The sequence below is a fragment of the Leptonotus elevatus genome, chromosome 20, assembly GCF_054856555.1.
Source record: "Leptonotus elevatus isolate MCC_2025b chromosome 20, RoL_Lele_1.0, whole genome shotgun sequence".
Taxonomy (NCBI): Eukaryota; Metazoa; Chordata; class Actinopteri; order Syngnathiformes; family Syngnathidae; genus Leptonotus; species Leptonotus elevatus.
In genome coordinates this window covers 9,396,748-9,414,644 of record NC_141258.1, presented here as the reverse complement: position 1 = coordinate 9,414,644, position 17,897 = coordinate 9,396,748, and the positions used below count along the sequence as shown (strand labels likewise).

General features: G+C 41.1%; 3 protein-coding genes across 4 annotated transcripts in view; 2 read left to right on the top strand and 1 right to left on the bottom strand.

Moving 5' to 3' along the window:
• baiap2l1a (BAR/IMD domain containing adaptor protein 2 like 1a) overlaps window positions 1-4,583 on the top strand; it is a 29,996-nt gene extending 25,413 nt beyond the window's left edge. Inside the window, exons 14-15 of the mRNA XM_086064864.1 lie at window positions 3,300-3,340; window positions 3,422-4,583. Coding sequence (XP_085920990.1) covers window positions 3,300-3,340; window positions 3,422-3,494 — 114 coding nt within the window. The 3' untranslated portion in view covers window positions 3,495-4,583. The remainder of the gene's footprint in view (window positions 1-3,299; window positions 3,341-3,421) is intronic.
• Window positions 4,584-4,882: 299 nt separating this feature from the next.
• On the top strand, window positions 4,883-15,888 carry tecpr1a (tectonin beta-propeller repeat containing 1a). Its single transcript, XM_086064476.1, has 24 exons — window positions 4,883-5,072; window positions 6,257-6,508; window positions 6,581-6,763; window positions 6,839-6,961; window positions 7,117-7,236; window positions 7,308-7,482; window positions 7,548-7,648; window positions 8,237-8,338; window positions 8,421-8,563; window positions 8,641-9,164; window positions 9,241-9,386; window positions 9,478-9,633; window positions 9,703-9,852; window positions 10,409-10,566; window positions 10,689-10,919; window positions 11,015-11,111; window positions 11,256-11,335; window positions 11,417-11,473; window positions 12,293-12,467; window positions 12,541-12,676; window positions 12,775-12,867; window positions 12,956-13,062; window positions 13,634-13,753; window positions 14,008-15,888. Exons 2-24 carry the CDS (start codon window positions 6,284-6,286, stop codon window positions 14,092-14,094), a joined length of 3,489 nt encoding a protein of 1,162 aa, XP_085920602.1. The 5' UTR covers window positions 4,883-5,072; window positions 6,257-6,283; the 3' UTR covers window positions 14,095-15,888.
• bhlha15 (basic helix-loop-helix family, member a15) lies at window positions 15,794-17,897 on the bottom strand. 2 transcript variants are annotated; one of them, XM_086064478.1, is made up of 2 exons: window positions 17,727-17,897; window positions 15,794-17,025 (listed from the first exon to the last, which is right to left on the bottom strand). In XM_086064478.1, the coding sequence occupies exon 2, from the start codon at window positions 16,902-16,904 to the stop codon at window positions 16,338-16,340; it is 567 nt and encodes a 188-aa protein (XP_085920604.1). In that variant the 5' UTR covers window positions 16,905-17,025; window positions 17,727-17,897; the 3' UTR covers window positions 15,794-16,337. The 2 variants fall into 2 exon arrangements, with proteins under 2 accessions (XP_085920604.1, XP_085920603.1); XM_086064477.1 differs by having other exon boundaries at window positions 15,794-16,951.

Sequence of the window (17,897 nt, the reverse complement as noted above, 5' to 3'; positions counted from 1 at the left end):
AGGCGATTACAATTTTTAATCATAATTAATCGCATGACTTTACTAGTTAACTCATAATTAATCACACATTTTATATCTATTCTAAATGTACAATGAAAAAATTATAGGTTTTCATACTCTTGTTAACAAAAGTGGGGGAAAAATGTTAAACTAATAAAAATTGTTCAAATGAATTTTTTACGTCTATAGCCGTCAATGGCAGTGAATGAGTTAAGCATTTCTTGACAATATGATGTTATATCTGACCTCACCAGTCTAAATATGACATTGTATTACATTTTTGGAATATGAGTTATGAAGCAAAATCCAGCCATTTTATCAATCTCAGGGGGCGGCCATTTTGCCACTTGCTGTCAATGTTGCTCAGGGCTCGGGAAACTACCAATCACCTGTTTTTTTTAAGCTAAGCTGTGATTGTTACCTGAGATCTGAGCAACATTGACGTCATCTTCAGTCCGACAGCAAGTGGCAAAATGGCCGCCCCCTGAGATGGATAAAAAACGGCTTAATTTTGCTGCTCAACTCTGCGTAGAACATATTACTATTACTGGCAATAATTTTTGGAGGGGTTGACTACCCCTTTAAATAATGTGGAATCAAATGCATAGGCATTTTATTTTGTTTTTATTATATTTGATTATAATATGCAAAGTCCATCTGTACAGTCTGACACAGTGGTGGTCATGAACATGCTAACCTAAAGGACAATTTCCATTATGTGTTTCCCTTTTAAAGATTTGCTCTATGCGCTTCCACAAGTCTAAAAAGGTACTTTGATGAATATTGTGTTTGTAGAATATCAAACAAGCAGCAAAATCTAACTTGTTTTCACCCATCTCTGGGGGCGGCCATTTTGTTCAATACCTACTCACAGCTCAGCTCGCAAATTCAGAAAACAGCTCAAGTCAGTTTAGGCTTCAAAACACCTGAATTCTGTTCTTTATGATTGTTTATCCTTTTGGAGAGGGCTGCGGCCATGTTTGAGTTTCACCTCTCACGTGAAATATTTCCTGTGGTAATGATTTTATTGCAGAGTCAGTACATTATCTGCATGCAACTCCTCCTCCACACAAATGTCATGACACATTTTCAACTAATTGTGTCTTATCAACCACACCCTTGAATGAGGCACAGCTAAAAATAAATCACTCCTTCCAGCCAGTCATATTATATGTCATGATATCTATCTAGGTTATGATTGATAAGAATATAGTGTACGAAGGGAAACTTTTGAGGCACGTGTCGAACACAAAAGGCATTTTATCCGAGCGGTGGTGGCAAAACTACTCACGTTAGTCAAAGGATTTACACCTCAGTTCAGAAGTAAGAGTGAGATGATATGAGCATTACCGAGCGCAGGTATACTGGTAAAGGACAAGAAGGTCCCGTCACAGCATGAGTTGGTGATATGTCTGCTGATAAAGGACGAATCTGTCCAATCAACCGGCATGCAAGTCCAGGCACGGCTCTCTTCTCCACTTTCTTGTCACCGTGCCTGTACGCAATGTCCTCTCTGCCTGCTGCCTCAGGGTTTTACTGTCTCCAAGCCAGATGCCATTGATCTTCATTTTCTTATACTACTACTTTATGAAATTTCTTTTTTTAATGTCAGGAGCGTTGTTCAAGGAAAGGTCAAAAGCTAACTGGTGTTGTTTATGAGGCTGTTAGGACAAAAAGTGGACCTTGTTACTATTATCGCAGCAACTTTTCAGCGGGTCACCCGGCCCTTTTAATATGTTTGGGGTGAATAAGTTTAATGTGCTTAAAATTAATTAATCAATAAAAATACTTTGATTTTTGTGATCAATACCACAGGTACTCAACTCTTGAGTGGTCACCGATACCACTAGTGCTATATCCTAATCTAGCTTTAATGGCAATTTTCTATTCTTCTAATTTCTACTTCCTGATTGTAAAACGGTCACAAGAGTATCGATGCCAAGAGTATCAGCCTAATATGATTCTTGGTATCCGTACTCGCCCATCGCTAGCTGATATAATAGGACTCTTGATGTTTGCAAAGGCCATATTTTGCCCATCCCTGATCCAAGAATATAGCTAGGATTGCAGAAAAGAGTGGCCCTGTCTGGCAGACAAATATTGGGGGGGGGAAAGAAGTTCAGGCACAGTAAACAGGCAAAAAATTAGGAAACCAAAGACAGGTTTTCTTTTTAAGGCCTGCATTGTGAGACTTTCATCTGTTTCCGTTTTGCAGCAATTAGCATTAGAATATAGCTAAGTTTCATCATTATTCACAAATCTGTTTAAAACTGTGGGGAAAAGAGCTTTTTGCAACACGGCCCTGGTTGATCTCTTATACTCTGCTGCCACCTGCTGGCCGTTTTTGTAATAACTACCATTGCTTCAAGCGGTCTCCTCAGTTCAGAGGCTGCGTAAATACGTTTTTGGGACCATGCTCATTTTTAAATAGAACATATTTATACCTTTTTGTGAGCAAATAATTTAAATGTATTTCTACGTACCGTCAAATATATTTGTAAGGTAAATGCTAAAAACTTAGCATTTTTTATTTCTGCCTGCGCATTACGGGAAAAAAAGACACAGTAATCATGTACTGCAAACAATAATAAATCATAGTAAAATTATGAATAAACAATGTTCACTTACTAAATTTTCTAACGTACTATATTGGTACAATGTAGGCCAAATGCAAAAAAAAAAGTGTTTTTTTTTTTTTATAAAACTTGAGTACGTCAATACCCCATGGCATTATGGGAAATGCTGTTTTTATGTTTTAAGTATTTCGCCTACAAGTACGTTAGAATTGATTTACAAATATATTTAAACAAGTACAGTCGAAATGCTAAAAACGTAGCAATTATAACATCACGGGGTTTTGATTTCCACATGCACAAGCCAAACCAAACTTAAGAGGTAGAATACAATTCGTGACAAAAAATTGCAACCTTGCACTCCTGTATGCTAAAAACGCTCCCCATTCCCCCAGCAACATAGTTGAGATACTTCTGTTTATAAGGCAATCATCATCTTGCTCAAGCAAGAGAAAAAGAGGGATTACCTTAAGTGTTGTCATTCGCTGGTGTTTCTAGATGAGCTAGATTCCAAAGGGGGGGGGGGGGGCTCTTAAGTTTGTACACGAGGTAGGCCTACGTGTCAAAGCGACATGGCACCATCAGGCAGGAGGACAATTGTTGATGAGCAATCTAATCCAACCAGTTTGGTAACACTGCCTTTTCTTCACAGCTGGAGTGATTTGTGTGTGGATTTATGAGGGATTGTGTGTGATGTGTCCTCTTTTTTTTTTTCATTTGTCACAGGTTTCTTTAGAAAATGGGACAGCCAAGGTTGATTTTCTAGGGTGAGTGATATAACACAACTTCTTCCAAAATGTTGCCACTAGTGAATAACCTCATGACAATTTCCGTTGTCTTCACTGCAGAGGAGGAAATCCCTTTGCGACGGTCAAGCTGCGACCAACTGTCACCAATGATCGATCAGCACCTGTCATCTAAACGCAAAAGAGTTCAGGGGGGGAACCCTGCAAGCCACCCAAAAATTGTCTCACCATCCTGCAACAGTTTATAAATGCATTTTACCGTGCCACAGTATGTACATATAATCCAAAATGTAATGTTTATGTATCTATGGATCATACACTCTCTGTGTTCATGTCAAGTAATTCCAAATAAGACCTAAATACAAAGTTGTCTCAAACTACTTTACATGACTTTTTTTTTTATAGCCAATTTCTGTAGTCAGATATGTCAAATAAAAACTTTCAAAGTTTTATCTACCGGTTAGAGGAATAATTCATCTGAGCAGAACAAATTGAAGCAGTATCCCAAATGACTATAACGTTTTTTTCATTATTATTATTATTATTGTTTGTGCTGCAGTTATTGCAGTGATAAATGCGTTTGTTTTGCCATGTTCCTGACCAGACTGCCCAGCAACCAGACTGTCTTCCTGACTTACAGAAAAAGAAAAACACATAAAAGTAAACATTCACATTTCTATTTTTTAATATATTGAGTTGTCTTCTGGCTGTGAAGTTATATGCAGAGGTTGTGAGAATGACGGGAGCGTGCTGTGTTGATAAAAAGGATTTGTCATTTGAGAGCCAGCAATGAAGCGCGTTGTTATTTGAAATAAGATTTTATATTAATGAGCAGGATGTTTGTAGGAGCTATTTAAATTAATTGTACAGCATATGTCCATGATGTGCTCAAACCAAGCTCGGTTTTGGTTTGACTGCCATTGTTTTAAATGGATAACATTTTGATGAAGGGAATATTTTTCACGCTTTGCGATTTTTGGCAGGTGTGCAGATTATGCAACATTCTAATGACGTTCCTCACTGGTTGACATTTACGTTGTCTGTTCATATGTCTGGTCACAAATTTGAAATATATAAAAGTAGATTTTCTGAGGAAATCAACTTTTTTTTTGGACATGTATTTGCATACGGAATGTGTACTATATGATGGAGAAGTGATCATACTCACAGGTATTCCTCAGTGCCTCCTTCAGTGTACCTTGCCATTGTGTTCACAATGTAGCCTTTTTTTCCTTTAATAAAACACGATACAGTTCACAAAGTATTTCAATGGCATGTTTGTGTGAGTATATATGTCATGTGGATACAATTGTTGGTAGCCCACTGAAGAAAACCGCACAGTGGTTACTGGAATAACATCCATCCATCTCGTTGCCGCCATCTTGTGACGCCAATAGGAACCTATTTTGTGGTTAATTTCTCGCGAATTAAAAGGCATGGAATGGTAACTATAAACCGCGAATATCGGGGTAACACTACAGTATAACGTGTCATACGCCCGTGTGTGAAACATGAAACAACAGCGGCCTCTGTTGGATGTCATCGTCACATACACTGATTGAAGCAGCCAATGAGAAGGAAGAAACAATCCAGCGCTTCCGGGTTTGCACAGCCTGAAACCAGGCGGTGTCTGTCATTAAAATCATAACAACAATGAATAAGGTTTTCCGTGTTCATTACAACCTTTTCTTTTCGAAAGAGGAACTCTAGAGGAGCCGTCTCATCTGTGCCGGTTAATGAGAGGAATTTCGAGGTGGGTACGTGTTTGGTGTTACGTGTGCGTGCTATTTGAGGAGGGTTAATCTTGTAATCCAACGCCAAATAATTTACAAGCGTGCTGTTGTTTTTGCGTATGAAGCTGCTGATGTTTGGACCGTTTTTGGCTTCCATGTCAACCCCCTTTCTTAAAACAAGCTAACTAGTTTGTCAAGTTCTTGCTAAATGCTAGTTCTAACGTAATGACGCAAAAATATATATATACTGTAATGCTTTGTATGTCTTGGTGGCTTCATTATAGTCGCTAATTTAATCGTTTGTGTTAGCATAAGCGACTAAACCATTTTAATTAGTGTCAGGTTTCACCTTTTTTTCTCCTAAAAATAAAATTTAAGACGACAAACTGGTAATGGCATGCCTTATTAATTGTCAGCTGTAACATAAGAGGGCAAGTGACTAAAGGAGATACAATTGATGGCATTGGTAGTACTAAGCGACTTTGAATTGTATTTGATAAAGGAAGCCGTAAATGATGTATTGGGAAGACATACGTTTCAGTAGTATACATTTATATAAACTACAATATAATTTAAATCTAGTTGTGGGATTGTGTGACCCCAGGAATTATTATTTTTTTGGCCATTACTAGAAGTGTAATTGCGCATCCAGTACAGTAGGTGGCAGTAATGCTCTCATTGTCAGCGAGTGTGCAAGGAGTATTAGCTCCTCTGCAGTGGTACTACTACTTATAAAAAAAAAATAATAGAAAAAATATACTATTTATAATCACTGCAGAGAGTTTGTGGGGGGGGGGTGGGTGGTTAACAAAAAATAATTGTGAAACACTGCACTACAGTGCAATATAGGCTGGTGATTGGAGATTAATGAGATCTCCAATCTTGATTTCCGATTTTAATTATTTTTCCCAACCTTCGCTTATAAGAAACACTAAATGATTCAAATCTACTATAGTTATTTTTTCCCAGCGTATTAATTGGCATCAACTTCCACAGAAATAATATAAATAAACATTTTGTGAGGCGAGACAACCTCTGCAAAATATTTGTCCACAGTCACAAAAGTTTCTGAATATAGTGATCTAATCACTACATGTGCTTTTGTAAACTAGCTCCTGTGTTCGCAGCCATGGAAAGGAAAAGTTGTCAAATTAATCGATAAATTAAATGAGACTGAACATTGTATTTTTATCCACTCACAAAGGTCCATCCTGTGGTCCCAGGTGCAGCCATGCCCACCTCCCGGCTTTGGGCAGTGGACGTGCACGGACGGATCTACAGCTTGTCCACAGCGGGCCAGCAGTGGGAGCAATGCCGTGATGCACAGATGGCATTTAAGCGGGTGACCGCGGCTCAGCAATGCTGCTGGGGCATCGCTTGTGACAACAAGATATACCTGAACGTCTACGCTTCTGACGTGCACATCCGCTTCCAGGAGGAGATCTATGAGAATCAAGTGGGTGTTCTCTGGGTGGAGAGTTGTGAATCTGTCAAGTGTCAGCTGAACTCTCTCTGTCTGTCTTATTAGCGATGGAATCCTGTGGATGGTTTCTCTGAGCGCTTGTTGCCAAGTGACCGCTGGCACTGGAGTGATGTCACAGGTTTGCAGCACCAGCCTCCTTCAAGTTTCAAGCTACCGTCCAGCAGCTGGGAGCAGGAGGGGGACTGGTATGTGGATGAGAACTTTGAGGGGGAACCCACAGAGAAAGAGGTGAGTTCCTCATATTTTCTACTTAAAAAAAAAAAAATGTATTCCAACTTTTTTTATGATGAGTACATTCTGCAGGGATGGACTTACTCCATTGACTTCCCAGCTGTTTACACCAAGGACAAAAAATGGAACTCCTGTGTCCGTCGCAGGCGATGGCTACGCCACAGGAGATACAAAGCCATGGACTCTTGGGCTGAGGTGAGGCCTTATCTGTATTTCCAAGAAAAAATATGTGAAATCTGGATTTAAAATACATGATTCTACACAGAAACACCAAGATGAGGAAATGCAGTTTAGCATCTCACTCGAACTAGAAGTGCAATATATATATAACAATGCTTCGTTTACAACAGATCCCCTCACAGAAAACTTCTCTGCCAGATCCGTTCAGTGACATCAGCTGTGGTGGATGGGAGATAACCGAGGAGCCCCGTGGCCTGCTTTCACTGTGGGCGGTGTCGCTACAGGGGAAGGTACAACTTCTCATTTTATATCCCGCAGTCATAAAAACAGGTAGCATGACACCTCTCCTCTTCCTGTGTAGGTGTGGTTCAGAGAAGGCATCTGCCATCACAATCCTGAGGGTTCTTTGTGGCATGACATTTCTCTCCCTGGGGAGGTGGTCCAAATCAGCTGTGGCCCTGGGGAGCTGGTGTGGGCTGTGCTGTGGGAAGGCCAGCTGATTGTTAGGAAGGGTGTCAGTCGAGACAGTCCCCAAGGTACAGTCTCCTACAGTTTCTTTGTTTGGATTCTGTTATTTGGACTCCTGTTTTCTTCCTTCCAGGTACCTCTTGGTCTGTTGTGGACTCTCCCAGTCCTGATGTCGGAGTCATGCATGTGGCAGTAGGAGTCAACGCTGTCTGGGCTTTGACCAAAGATAACAAAGTAAGTCAAAGTTGACTTAGGGACACATATAAATAATGTAATGTATGAATTTAGCATTTCCTCTTATGATCCATTTACTCTATGGCGAAATCAAGTAGTCAATAAAATGTTCTATAATCTAATTTCCACCTACTTCAAAACAAGTGATAGGACCACAGTAAAAAAAAAAGAAGAAGTATGAAATAGGAATGCACTTTTATTACTTGTAATAAACACGCCAAACCAGCAGACCACTTCCTGAATCAGTCACATGATACGGTGCTTCAGGAAGATTCGAACGTCATCGATTACATCATCAAACCATGCTCCGAACCACACTTCGCTTGGATTTTTGCTGATTACTCGGCACACACTTTGAAGAATGAAGTATTTTTTTATTATTTGTATTTAGCATTATTGTATTTATTTATAAGGAATAAAGGTCTATATGACAAAATAAGAGTGACAAATACAGCAAGTAGCAACTGCATAGCAAATGAGTGCGATATTTCGAAATATGTCGTCCATCCCTAATAATAATAATCATAATCATCCTCTTCACCGCTTAAGTTAAGTCAAAAAATTTGAACTTGCATGCTGCTTTACCAGCTGTGGTTCCGGCGTGGTGTTAACCCCCACAATCCCTCCGGCTCCGGCTGGATCAGCATGGTTGGAGAAATGGTCATGATCAATGTCGGACTCAATGATCAGGTATAGTACAAATGTCCACAACGCTCTCTCTCCTGTCAAAGGTCTTCCCTGTGTGTCTTTCTTAAAAAATACACTTGCACAGGTGTGGGCAATTGGTAGCGAGGACCGGACTGTGTACTTCCGTCAGGGTGTCACAGCTAGTGAATTAAGTGGCAAAACCTGGAGGGCCATCGCTGTACTCAGAGATGGAGATCGACCTCATTCCAGTGCCAGCAGTCAGCAGAGGTAACAACACAGATTTATAGAAATTATATTTCACCAAATCATATGTGCAATAACAGTTATGTTCCTCCTTGCAACAGTGCTGGATGTTACTTCAGCGAGTTGCATCCTCCGTCCGTGTTGACTGACGTGGAGTCTGATACAGAAAAAGCATCAACAGATGAACTCAGCGGTTCCAATGATAACGTCGAATCCTCTGACACCACCAAACCCAACATTCCAAAGGTCACAAGTGACAGTTTCATCTCTCAGCTGGTTTCTGACCGAGATCCAGCCTCTGCTGCCGTCCCACAGGAAGAAAGCGTCCCCGAGGAAGGAGATACGAGCACTCTTTGTGTTGATGTGGTTGAGACTGGAGGCCTAGTTGACCCCCAGTGGAGTAACGTGGATCTGGAAGGGGCGCAGAGCCAGCAGGCCCAAACTGGGAATTTGTCTGACAACGCAGACACTTGCAGCCTGTCGTCCGTGGCCACATACTCCCTCGCCATGGAGGACCCTTACGGGGTGGATGGGCACCCTCTGTGGGCGTGGGTCAGTGGAGGGGGCTGCTCTGTTGACAGTCATTCCCAACTGAACTGGTTCCACAGCACTATGAACACTTCCCGTGGGTTTAACTGCAAAGCTGAATGAAGCATTTTTTTGTATGTGTTATCTTCTGACATCTGTTTTATTCTCCCCAGTTTTGGCCCAGTCCGTCCAGTCTTTGAGCTCGTCTGTCACACCAGCCCAGATGGCCACCTGGCGCAGACAAATCTTTGAACAACTTGGTGAGAGGAGCAAGAGAGAGGTGGATGAATTCCAACATTATGAACAAGCCATAGAGCAGGTGAATGAACACACATTTCGAATGAGATCGATACAGAAATGTGTTTCCCAAGTTCTCATTATTTCATATCCCTGCTTGCCTTCATGAAAAGTGTGTGTGGGTAAAGAAGGGCACGATGCAGTGGTGGAGGGACTGGAAGCCGCACAAGTGGGTAGACGTTCACTTTGCACTTGAGCAGTTCTCAGGACCGGAGGGCAACAAGGATGGCATCCTTTTCGTCTATTATAACTACTATGAGGAGAAGAAGGTGAGAATTCATGTGGGCTGTAATTGTTAGTACACAGTTGCTTATTCCTGTCCTCTGGTTCCCCTCCAGTACCTGCATGCCTTCATTAATGAGGTGACAATCCTGGTGCCTGTGCTCAATGACGCCAAACACACTTTTGCCATTTACACACCCGATCGGATCAAAAAGAGGTGGCCAATTCGAGTGGCAGCTGAAACGGAACAGGAGCTGCATGACTGGGTAAGGAGAGAATATCCTTCATAGAGGGAATCCACAAAATCTCTTTGTAATTTAAAAACAAATATTCCATGTGCAATTGATGAGATATTTGAATCAGATTTGTTGTATTTTATGTTAGCGTTGAGACCCGCACTGCCACACTGTCGTTTGGTGTTCCACAGGGTTCAATTCTGGGGCCTCTGCTGTTTTCATGTTATTTGCTGCCCCATCTTAAGAAAACATGATATTTCCTTCCACTGCTATGCGGATGACTGTCAGATTTATGTCCCGCTGAAATTTTTTTTCTCATTAAGTCCGCTTTTGTCCTGCCTGGAGGAAATTAAGGCCTAAATGGCTCTCAATTACTTGAATTTCGATCAAAAGAAAACAGAAGTTAGGGTTTTTGGTCCCAGTGACCTGGGCAAACTGAATAGTGATTTTAAATTGGACTGGCATTTTAAAGATGTCATGTATCCAACAAAGATACAGGACATCAACGAGCTGGTAAAAAAATAAATAAAAAAATCACCATTTCCCAACCATATTTCTCTTCTTGATCTTCCTGTTCAACCTCTAGCTGGCGCTATTGAGTGCATCATGCTGCGACTCCAGAAGCATTCAGGGTCCTCCTTCCAAACAAGCTATCTGGTCCATCACCTGTAAAGGGGACATCTTTGTCAGTGAGCCCACCCCCAACCTTGAGGCGATGCCGTACCCTACACCCTGCGATCAGATGTAAACATGCTATAAAGTAGAAACAATTCAAATTGCACTTACATTTTATTTCTTTGGTAAGATTTGTGCTGCCATTAATACTTTTTTTTTATATGAAATGGTGACTCTGCCTATTTATGCAGGTTCTGGCGTCAGATCGGAGGTCACCTGCGCATTGTGGAGTGTAACAGCGTTGGGATTGTGTGGGGGATTGGTTATGACCAAAACGCCTGGGTCTATGGCGGCGGGTATGGCGGAGGCTTCTTCCATGGTCTCCCCACTTGTAATGACCACATTTACACACAGACTGATGTCAAGAGCGTCTACATCTATGAGAACCAGAGATGGAATCCTGTCACTGGCTACACCAGCAGGTACAGTGCTGCCATTGTATGGTTTTTCAGATTGTAGTTAAGTATTTGATGCATATTTTGTGTCTAGTCACTCATTTTCTGTTAAATGTCTTTAGAGGGCTCCCGACTGACCGCTACATGTGGAGCGATGACTCAGGATTGCACGAGCGCACAAAAACAAACACCAAGCCTCCATCTCCTCAATGGGCATGGGTAAGTAAACTCAAGTGAAGTAAATCCAACCACAGCCCCTCCTGCAGACGTGAATTAGCACAAACACATTGTGCAATAAACAAGCGCTTTAAAAAAATGGACATTGTTCAACGAGGTTTCTCCTCCCTGATTGGTTGTCATCAGGTGTCTGAGTGGGCCATCAATTACAGCGTCTCCGGGGGGACGGACCGGGAAGGCTGGCAGTATGCTGCTGATTTCCCAGCGTGGGTCTCAGTTTTGGTCTGTTGAGTTCAATCAACCACCTCGTGATCGGGATTTTAATCTAATCTTAACTTTCCATGCAGGTGGTATCATGGTCATAAAACCATGAAAGACTTTGTGCGACGCAGACGATGGGCCAGGTAGTCTTTATATAGTGCTGTATATAGCAGGGGTCTGCAGCTTGCACCTCTGGAGCCACACGTGGCTCCCTGTGAATCTCTAAGAAAAAAAATAGCATAATGTAATTTTTTTTTTACACATTTGTTTGTATTTTTTATATTAAACATACTTTAAATGAATTCACAATTTTGATATGAAAAAAAAAAGAATAATTAAATATCCCCCCCCAAAAAAAATTTGTTGGATGAGAGATGAAAGGTTTATATTTAGTTTTTTTTAAATTGCCTTAAAAATGTCCAAAAGGTGACCATAAAATGTCCCAAAAGGAAAAGCAGAAAATCCCAATCAAATGTTAATGAAATTGCAAAAAAATGTCATAGAATTGAATAAAAAAGGCAGAAATTAAAACATTCAAAGAGTAACCATTAAATGTCCAAAAACAAAAGAAGAAAGACAGAAAATTACCATAAAAAGTAAAAAAATAAGACAAAATCCTGAAAATTTCAAAAATAAAAAAAAGTAGAGAAAAAAAGGCAGAAAGAGGCAGTAAAGTATATATAAAAAAACAAAGTATAAAAAATTACAATAAAAAAATTCAAAGACGGAAGGTATATTTTTGTGTTGTTGTTCAGCTTTAATTAGCTATTGGACCCTCAGTACAGTAGACTAACACACAGTTTTCTTCATCACAATCTTCAAATGTTTTGTGGCGCCAGACAGATTTTTTGTTATTTATTTGACCTAAAATGTCTCATTTGACAGTAAAGGTTGCTGACCCCTGGTATATAGCATTTATTTTCAGTGCTCACTGGTCAGTAATACCACTTTCTCTTGAATAGGAAGTGCAAACTGACTACCACAGGTCCCTGGCAGGAAGTCCCGCCCATTCAACTGAGTGACGTGACCATCCTGCCGTGCACTCCCGCCGACGAAGTGGATGTGGTACCCGTGTGGGCCATCAGCAACAAGGGAGATGTGCTCTGCCGACTGGGAGTCACTGCACTCACTCCGGCTGTGAGTTTGAATTACCTGTAGCGAATCTAAAAGACATTTTATTTACAGTAATGGTATTGTGTTCATCCATAAGGGAACGTCATGGCTTCATGTGGGGACTGACCAGCCCTTTAAATCTATTTCCATCGGGGCTTCAAGCCAGGTTTGGGCTGTCGCCAGGGACGGTTCTGCCTTCTTTAGGGGATCTGTGTTTCCTCAGACCCCTGCAGGTTAGTGGAGGGAATTTAGAGAATCATAATGAGCAGAAACAGAAATGGGCAGGTTTTTCACAATGACAGTAAAACTTGCCCATTGTCTCCCTCTGTAGGTGAGTGTTGGTACCACATCCCTTCCCCAACCAAACAGAAACTGAAGCAGGTGTCTGTTGGAAGGGCGTCAGTTTATGCTGTGGATGACAATGGTGAGGAGTTTGTATTCACAATTACTGTATGGTTATCATGTTTCCCTGGATACTACTTGTAATCCTATGCCTGATTTGTCCCGGTCAGGTAACTTGTGGTACCGGAAGGGTTTGACCCCCAGTTATCCTCAGGGCTCCTCATGGGAGTATGTTTCGAATAATGTGCGAAAAGTTACTGTTGGGCCTTTTGACCAGGTTGGTACCAGCATACCACATCTGTCTGAGTTGTTTATATGATTTTATAATGCAGCAAACAAAATGCACTTTTATAAAACTGCTGTGCTTCTCTTTACGTATTGATAAAAACAGATTTTTGCAAGTGGTATATTCTGTTAGAAAATAATTGTGCTGATTAAAGTCTCAATTTAGGTTGTTGCATTCTGTTAGTTCACCACTAGATGACCCTACATTATAAACATCACTTAAGACATTTAAAAACAAATCTTGAAAAGAACTTTAAATTGTACAAGGAGCCAGTGAATGGTCACCAGAGTTGGAGTTATGTGATCCATTCTATGAGCACCAGTTAGGATCATCCGCATAGCAATGGAAGGAAATTCCATCCATCCATCTTCTGCTGCTTATCCGAGGTCGGGTCGCGGGGGCAGCAGCTTTAGCAGGGAAGCCCAGACTTCCCTCTCCCCAGCAACTTCAACTAGCTCCTAGTTCTACCACTAATGGCTACTTGGTGCTGCAAATGAGCAAACAGAATACTGAATACAATATGCTTTTTGGTAAGATGGCACGTGCTATGTTCTGATTTTAGGTTTGGATCATAGCAGATAAGGTGCAGGGCAGTCACAGTCTGAGTCGCGGGACAGTGTGCCACCGACTCGGAATCCATCCTTTGGAGCCCAAAGGACAGTCGTGGGATTATGGCATTGGGGTAAGGAACAGATCTCCTTCATTCATCGGAAAATACAGTTTCAGAGTTCATGAACCCAGATCAAAATTCTAGGTTCAATTGCAAGTAAACTGGAAAAACACTAAGACGGTTAACAACTCATTTACATAGCGATGAAGCTCACGATTAAAAGCAGTCAAAGAATGGGCTTGGCTTAAAATAAATAAGGTTTACGCATATTAATTCTATTTACTAAGGTGCCTGAAGATGATTTATTCGCTCTTCTTGCCATCTAGGGTGGGTGGGACCACATCACTGTTCGAGGGAATGCCATCGAGCCGCCCCGTTTTTGTCTCTCTGCCTTCACAGACACTCCTGCGTAGGCCTCTGGGAGCCCCTAAATCGTCAGAGACAAAGATGTCAATGTCATCTTTGCGACATGTTAAAACACTCACGGGCGATGTTTTTAAATGTGTTATTACTGTACACACAAACATGCACACAGTTGTCATCCTTTTCTCTCATTGCCTTTGTAGAATTATTTTTATTTTATTTTTTTTTACATTCCTTCTTATTTAGCAGAAATTGTAGCTTCACCTTTAAGGTCTCATTGCACTACACTTTATTCACGTTTTTTGTTGTTGTCTTTGCCTACTAGTCTTCATACACATTTCAGCATATGATGTACTGTAGTATCTGTATAGAGATGCCTGTATATACAGTAGAAGTTAGTATGACGTGTAAAACAAAAGTTGAACTGCTCAGTTTTAATCGATAGTATGCTGCGCTCCCTGCCTGTCGAGGATCTTACTGCGCTCTCATGCTGTATTATGTAATGTTTTTCGTCCTCCTTTGTCCAAACGTGGTGCTGTGGAGTGACGCGGAAATAAGTTGAAATGTGCCAGAAGCAGCCACCGAGTTTTAATGGGACACCTTTGAAGTTAAGACAAACACCCTTAAGCACAAATCAATAAACCTAGGGTTTTAATTGTGTAAAGAGTTAAATAAACGACTAGGATCAACTTATTAAGAGGATCTACTGGGTGGGTCGCATGGCACCACCCTCCAAATCCTTGACTTCACAAGTGTCTCATTAGCCTGGTGGTTACTTCTTACCTTAACAAGCGGATATTGTCTTTGGAACATGTGCAATGTAAAAGGGGAAAAGTTTCTTGTGATTTCTGAGAGGGCTTGCTGGGAAGAAAAACTATTTTTGTAAAGAAAATCTCGTATTATATATCTATAACATGTTGACTGTTACTGTGTTTAAAATTATTCAGAACATGTTACACCTAATTGGGAAAAATACTTAAGGTAGTTTAATGATTGATATATACAGGGTTTCCGCAGGGCATTAAAAAGCCTTAAAAGTGATTAAATGTTTATTTTTTGCAAAAAAATGAAGGCCTTGAATGACATTAAGAGGCAGTAAATACAATTGTTCTTTATGCGTTTTACATACAAAGTTGTGTAAAGGATTCACTATAATACAATTTAGCAATAATTTATTTGATAAAAATTCATGTATTTGTGGGGACTAGTGACTACTTCTCATTTACAACCAACAAAATGGCCTGCAGCCCACGAGGTGCTTCATGTTCCAAATACCAATTGTTCTAAATTTGAAAATGTAGTGTTCCTGTCACTGACATCCAACATGAAACGCTAATGCCAACTAGTGGCTGAAAAATAACCTAAACACTAATATATGGCTAAAGTTTCACACTATTTAACCCTAAATGTTAACCGTAACTTTATGAATTATTTAGTATAAAATTACTATCAAAAAACTAAAAGATACAACCACATTTGTACCATATTTTGTTGTACATTTAGAACAGATAAAGCGTGCAATTAATTTACGATTAAAAAATGTAGTAGACTGACAGACCTAATATATAAGTATATGCATATATGTATGTATGTTGCATATGCATATAAATTAGATTTGATGATACCTGCAGAAACCCTGTATATAGTACTCAGTAGATAGAGACAAGAGTTTATGAATTGTTCTTTTACTGTGATTAAGTGGCATTTGCATATTGCATGTGCATTCCACACATGTAGCGCATGATCAAATACCAGTCAATAAATACATGTGTTTATTGATAGCTCGTCTTCAGTACAATGTCCCGCCTGGAGACATTACAAATAAACTAACTCTTGAAACAACATCTCTGCAGACAAGTCAGACGAGTCAGTTGTGTTCTCAGGGGGAAGGCAGATCATCACCACCGTGAGTAAATGAGCAAACACTTCATTTAAATGCATGCGTTCTCTTCCTGGATTTAACAGTTCTGACTGAAGGCGATGCTCGGCAGGGTTTTTTTTTTCTTTTCTTCAACTGACAAAAAGGCAGGACGATCACATAATTACAAAAAAAAAAAAGGTGAGTAAGAATTCCCAGCTTCCGAACTAAGAAATGAAAGAGACAGGAAATTCGGACAAATTAAGTTCACCCCTCATTTGCATGAAGAGCAGCCAACTTGCGTGTTCAAGCGCTGCAGTATAAAGTCAACTGGGCTCCTACAGAATACGTCCTTCCTGACTGGATCCCTCAGCAGTGCACCTGCAGGAACTAGATTTCAATTGGCCGCCCTCAAAGTCCACCAGTCTTGGTCTGCTAGCTGTGTTGGCTTAAACTGTGCATGTGGGTGAGGTACTGGGTGAGACCCTCCTCGCCTTCCTCCTCCAGGTGTTTCTGGTAGCACTGGAGCAGCTTGGCGGCGCTGGCCTCCGACGACACCTCCCCAGTGGGGAGGCAAGCCCCCGACATGTCCAGGATGATGGATGTCAAGGCCTTGATGTAGTTCTTAGCCAGCGTCAGCGTCTCAATCTTGGAGAGCTTTTTGTCCATCTTCACGTGCGGGATGGCCTCGCGTAACGCTTGGAAGGCGTTGTTGAGTTTGTGCATGCGCTGGCGTTCCCGCTCGTTGCTCTCCAAGCGCCGGACGCTGCGCTCTTTAGTGGTGGAGCTGTGTTGTCGGCGCCGACGACCTCCGCCCCCTCCTTGCCGCTTGCCTTCCCTGCTCCTCAAGGAACCTCTCCAGGAGCAGCCGATCCTCTCCGAGGCCTCTGAGTCTTCATGCTCGCTGGAGCCTGGTTCTGCTTCTGTGTCTGGTTCAAGTTCTGGCTCCGGGTCAGACCAGGTTCTTCTGGATGGTTTTACAGCTTTTCCCTTGGACTTCATCCTGCTTCTGTAGCAGATTCTCCTAGTCAGTCACAGTGTTTGTGGGCCTATGAGGATAACGTGACAGATAAGATGTCAAATCTCAAAAAGTTTTCAAGAAGTGGTTACACACTTCTGCCACCTAGTGGAAGAGCAAATCGTCTGTCAGCATTGGCGTAGATCACAAAAACGAATTGTTTGTAAATAAATAATTTTGAGACAAATGCAAGTATATACAGTAATCACAAACTGTGTCAAGAGTACAAAAACACATTTGATGATACAGTGTATCCCTAAAGGTGAAAGTACTAGCGCAATGGCTGAAAAAATATTTACTTAAGTAATACAAATAGGGAGACACTGGGTTATTTGGTCTATAAATTCTTTGAGGACTAATTATTGGACTCAAGTTTAACTATTTGGACTTTTGCCAGGACCATTAAGATACATGTACGTTCTCCTATTTAGGATTTTTTTTTTCCCTTCCCTCAGCCAATCTCCAATTAAAACAGCCATGCATCCTGCTGTATCTAATCAGTCTGTTGCAGTGTGAAAACTCCACGATGTTGGCCTGTGAGCGTGCGCCTGGCTTATCCTCTCTGCTCCCGAGATAATGTCAATTTCAAGGTTAGACTCACAAACAGCACTCAAACAGATGACTAATTCAGCCGTTGCTCTTATTGATTTGGATGTTAATGTTGAGTGAAGTGACATCTATTTTAAACCCAAAAAAAAACACAAATGACAAAAGCTGTTCCACTATCACTTTTAAGTTGCACTCTTTAAAAAATGCATTAAATAGACATTCATAATGAAATCACACAATCCAGTTTAGCGGCTTACCTTTAATTCCACTTTTCTTTTCCTGATGGTTCCTCACAGAAAAAGCTCGGCCTTGCAGTCAGCTAGTTGGACGCACCATCTTACGTGCATGAGCAGATCTCGGAGAAGGCTGCTGTGCGTGGCCGTGCATCGGTCCCACACAGATGTCAGTGTCACATGTGAGAGACCCGG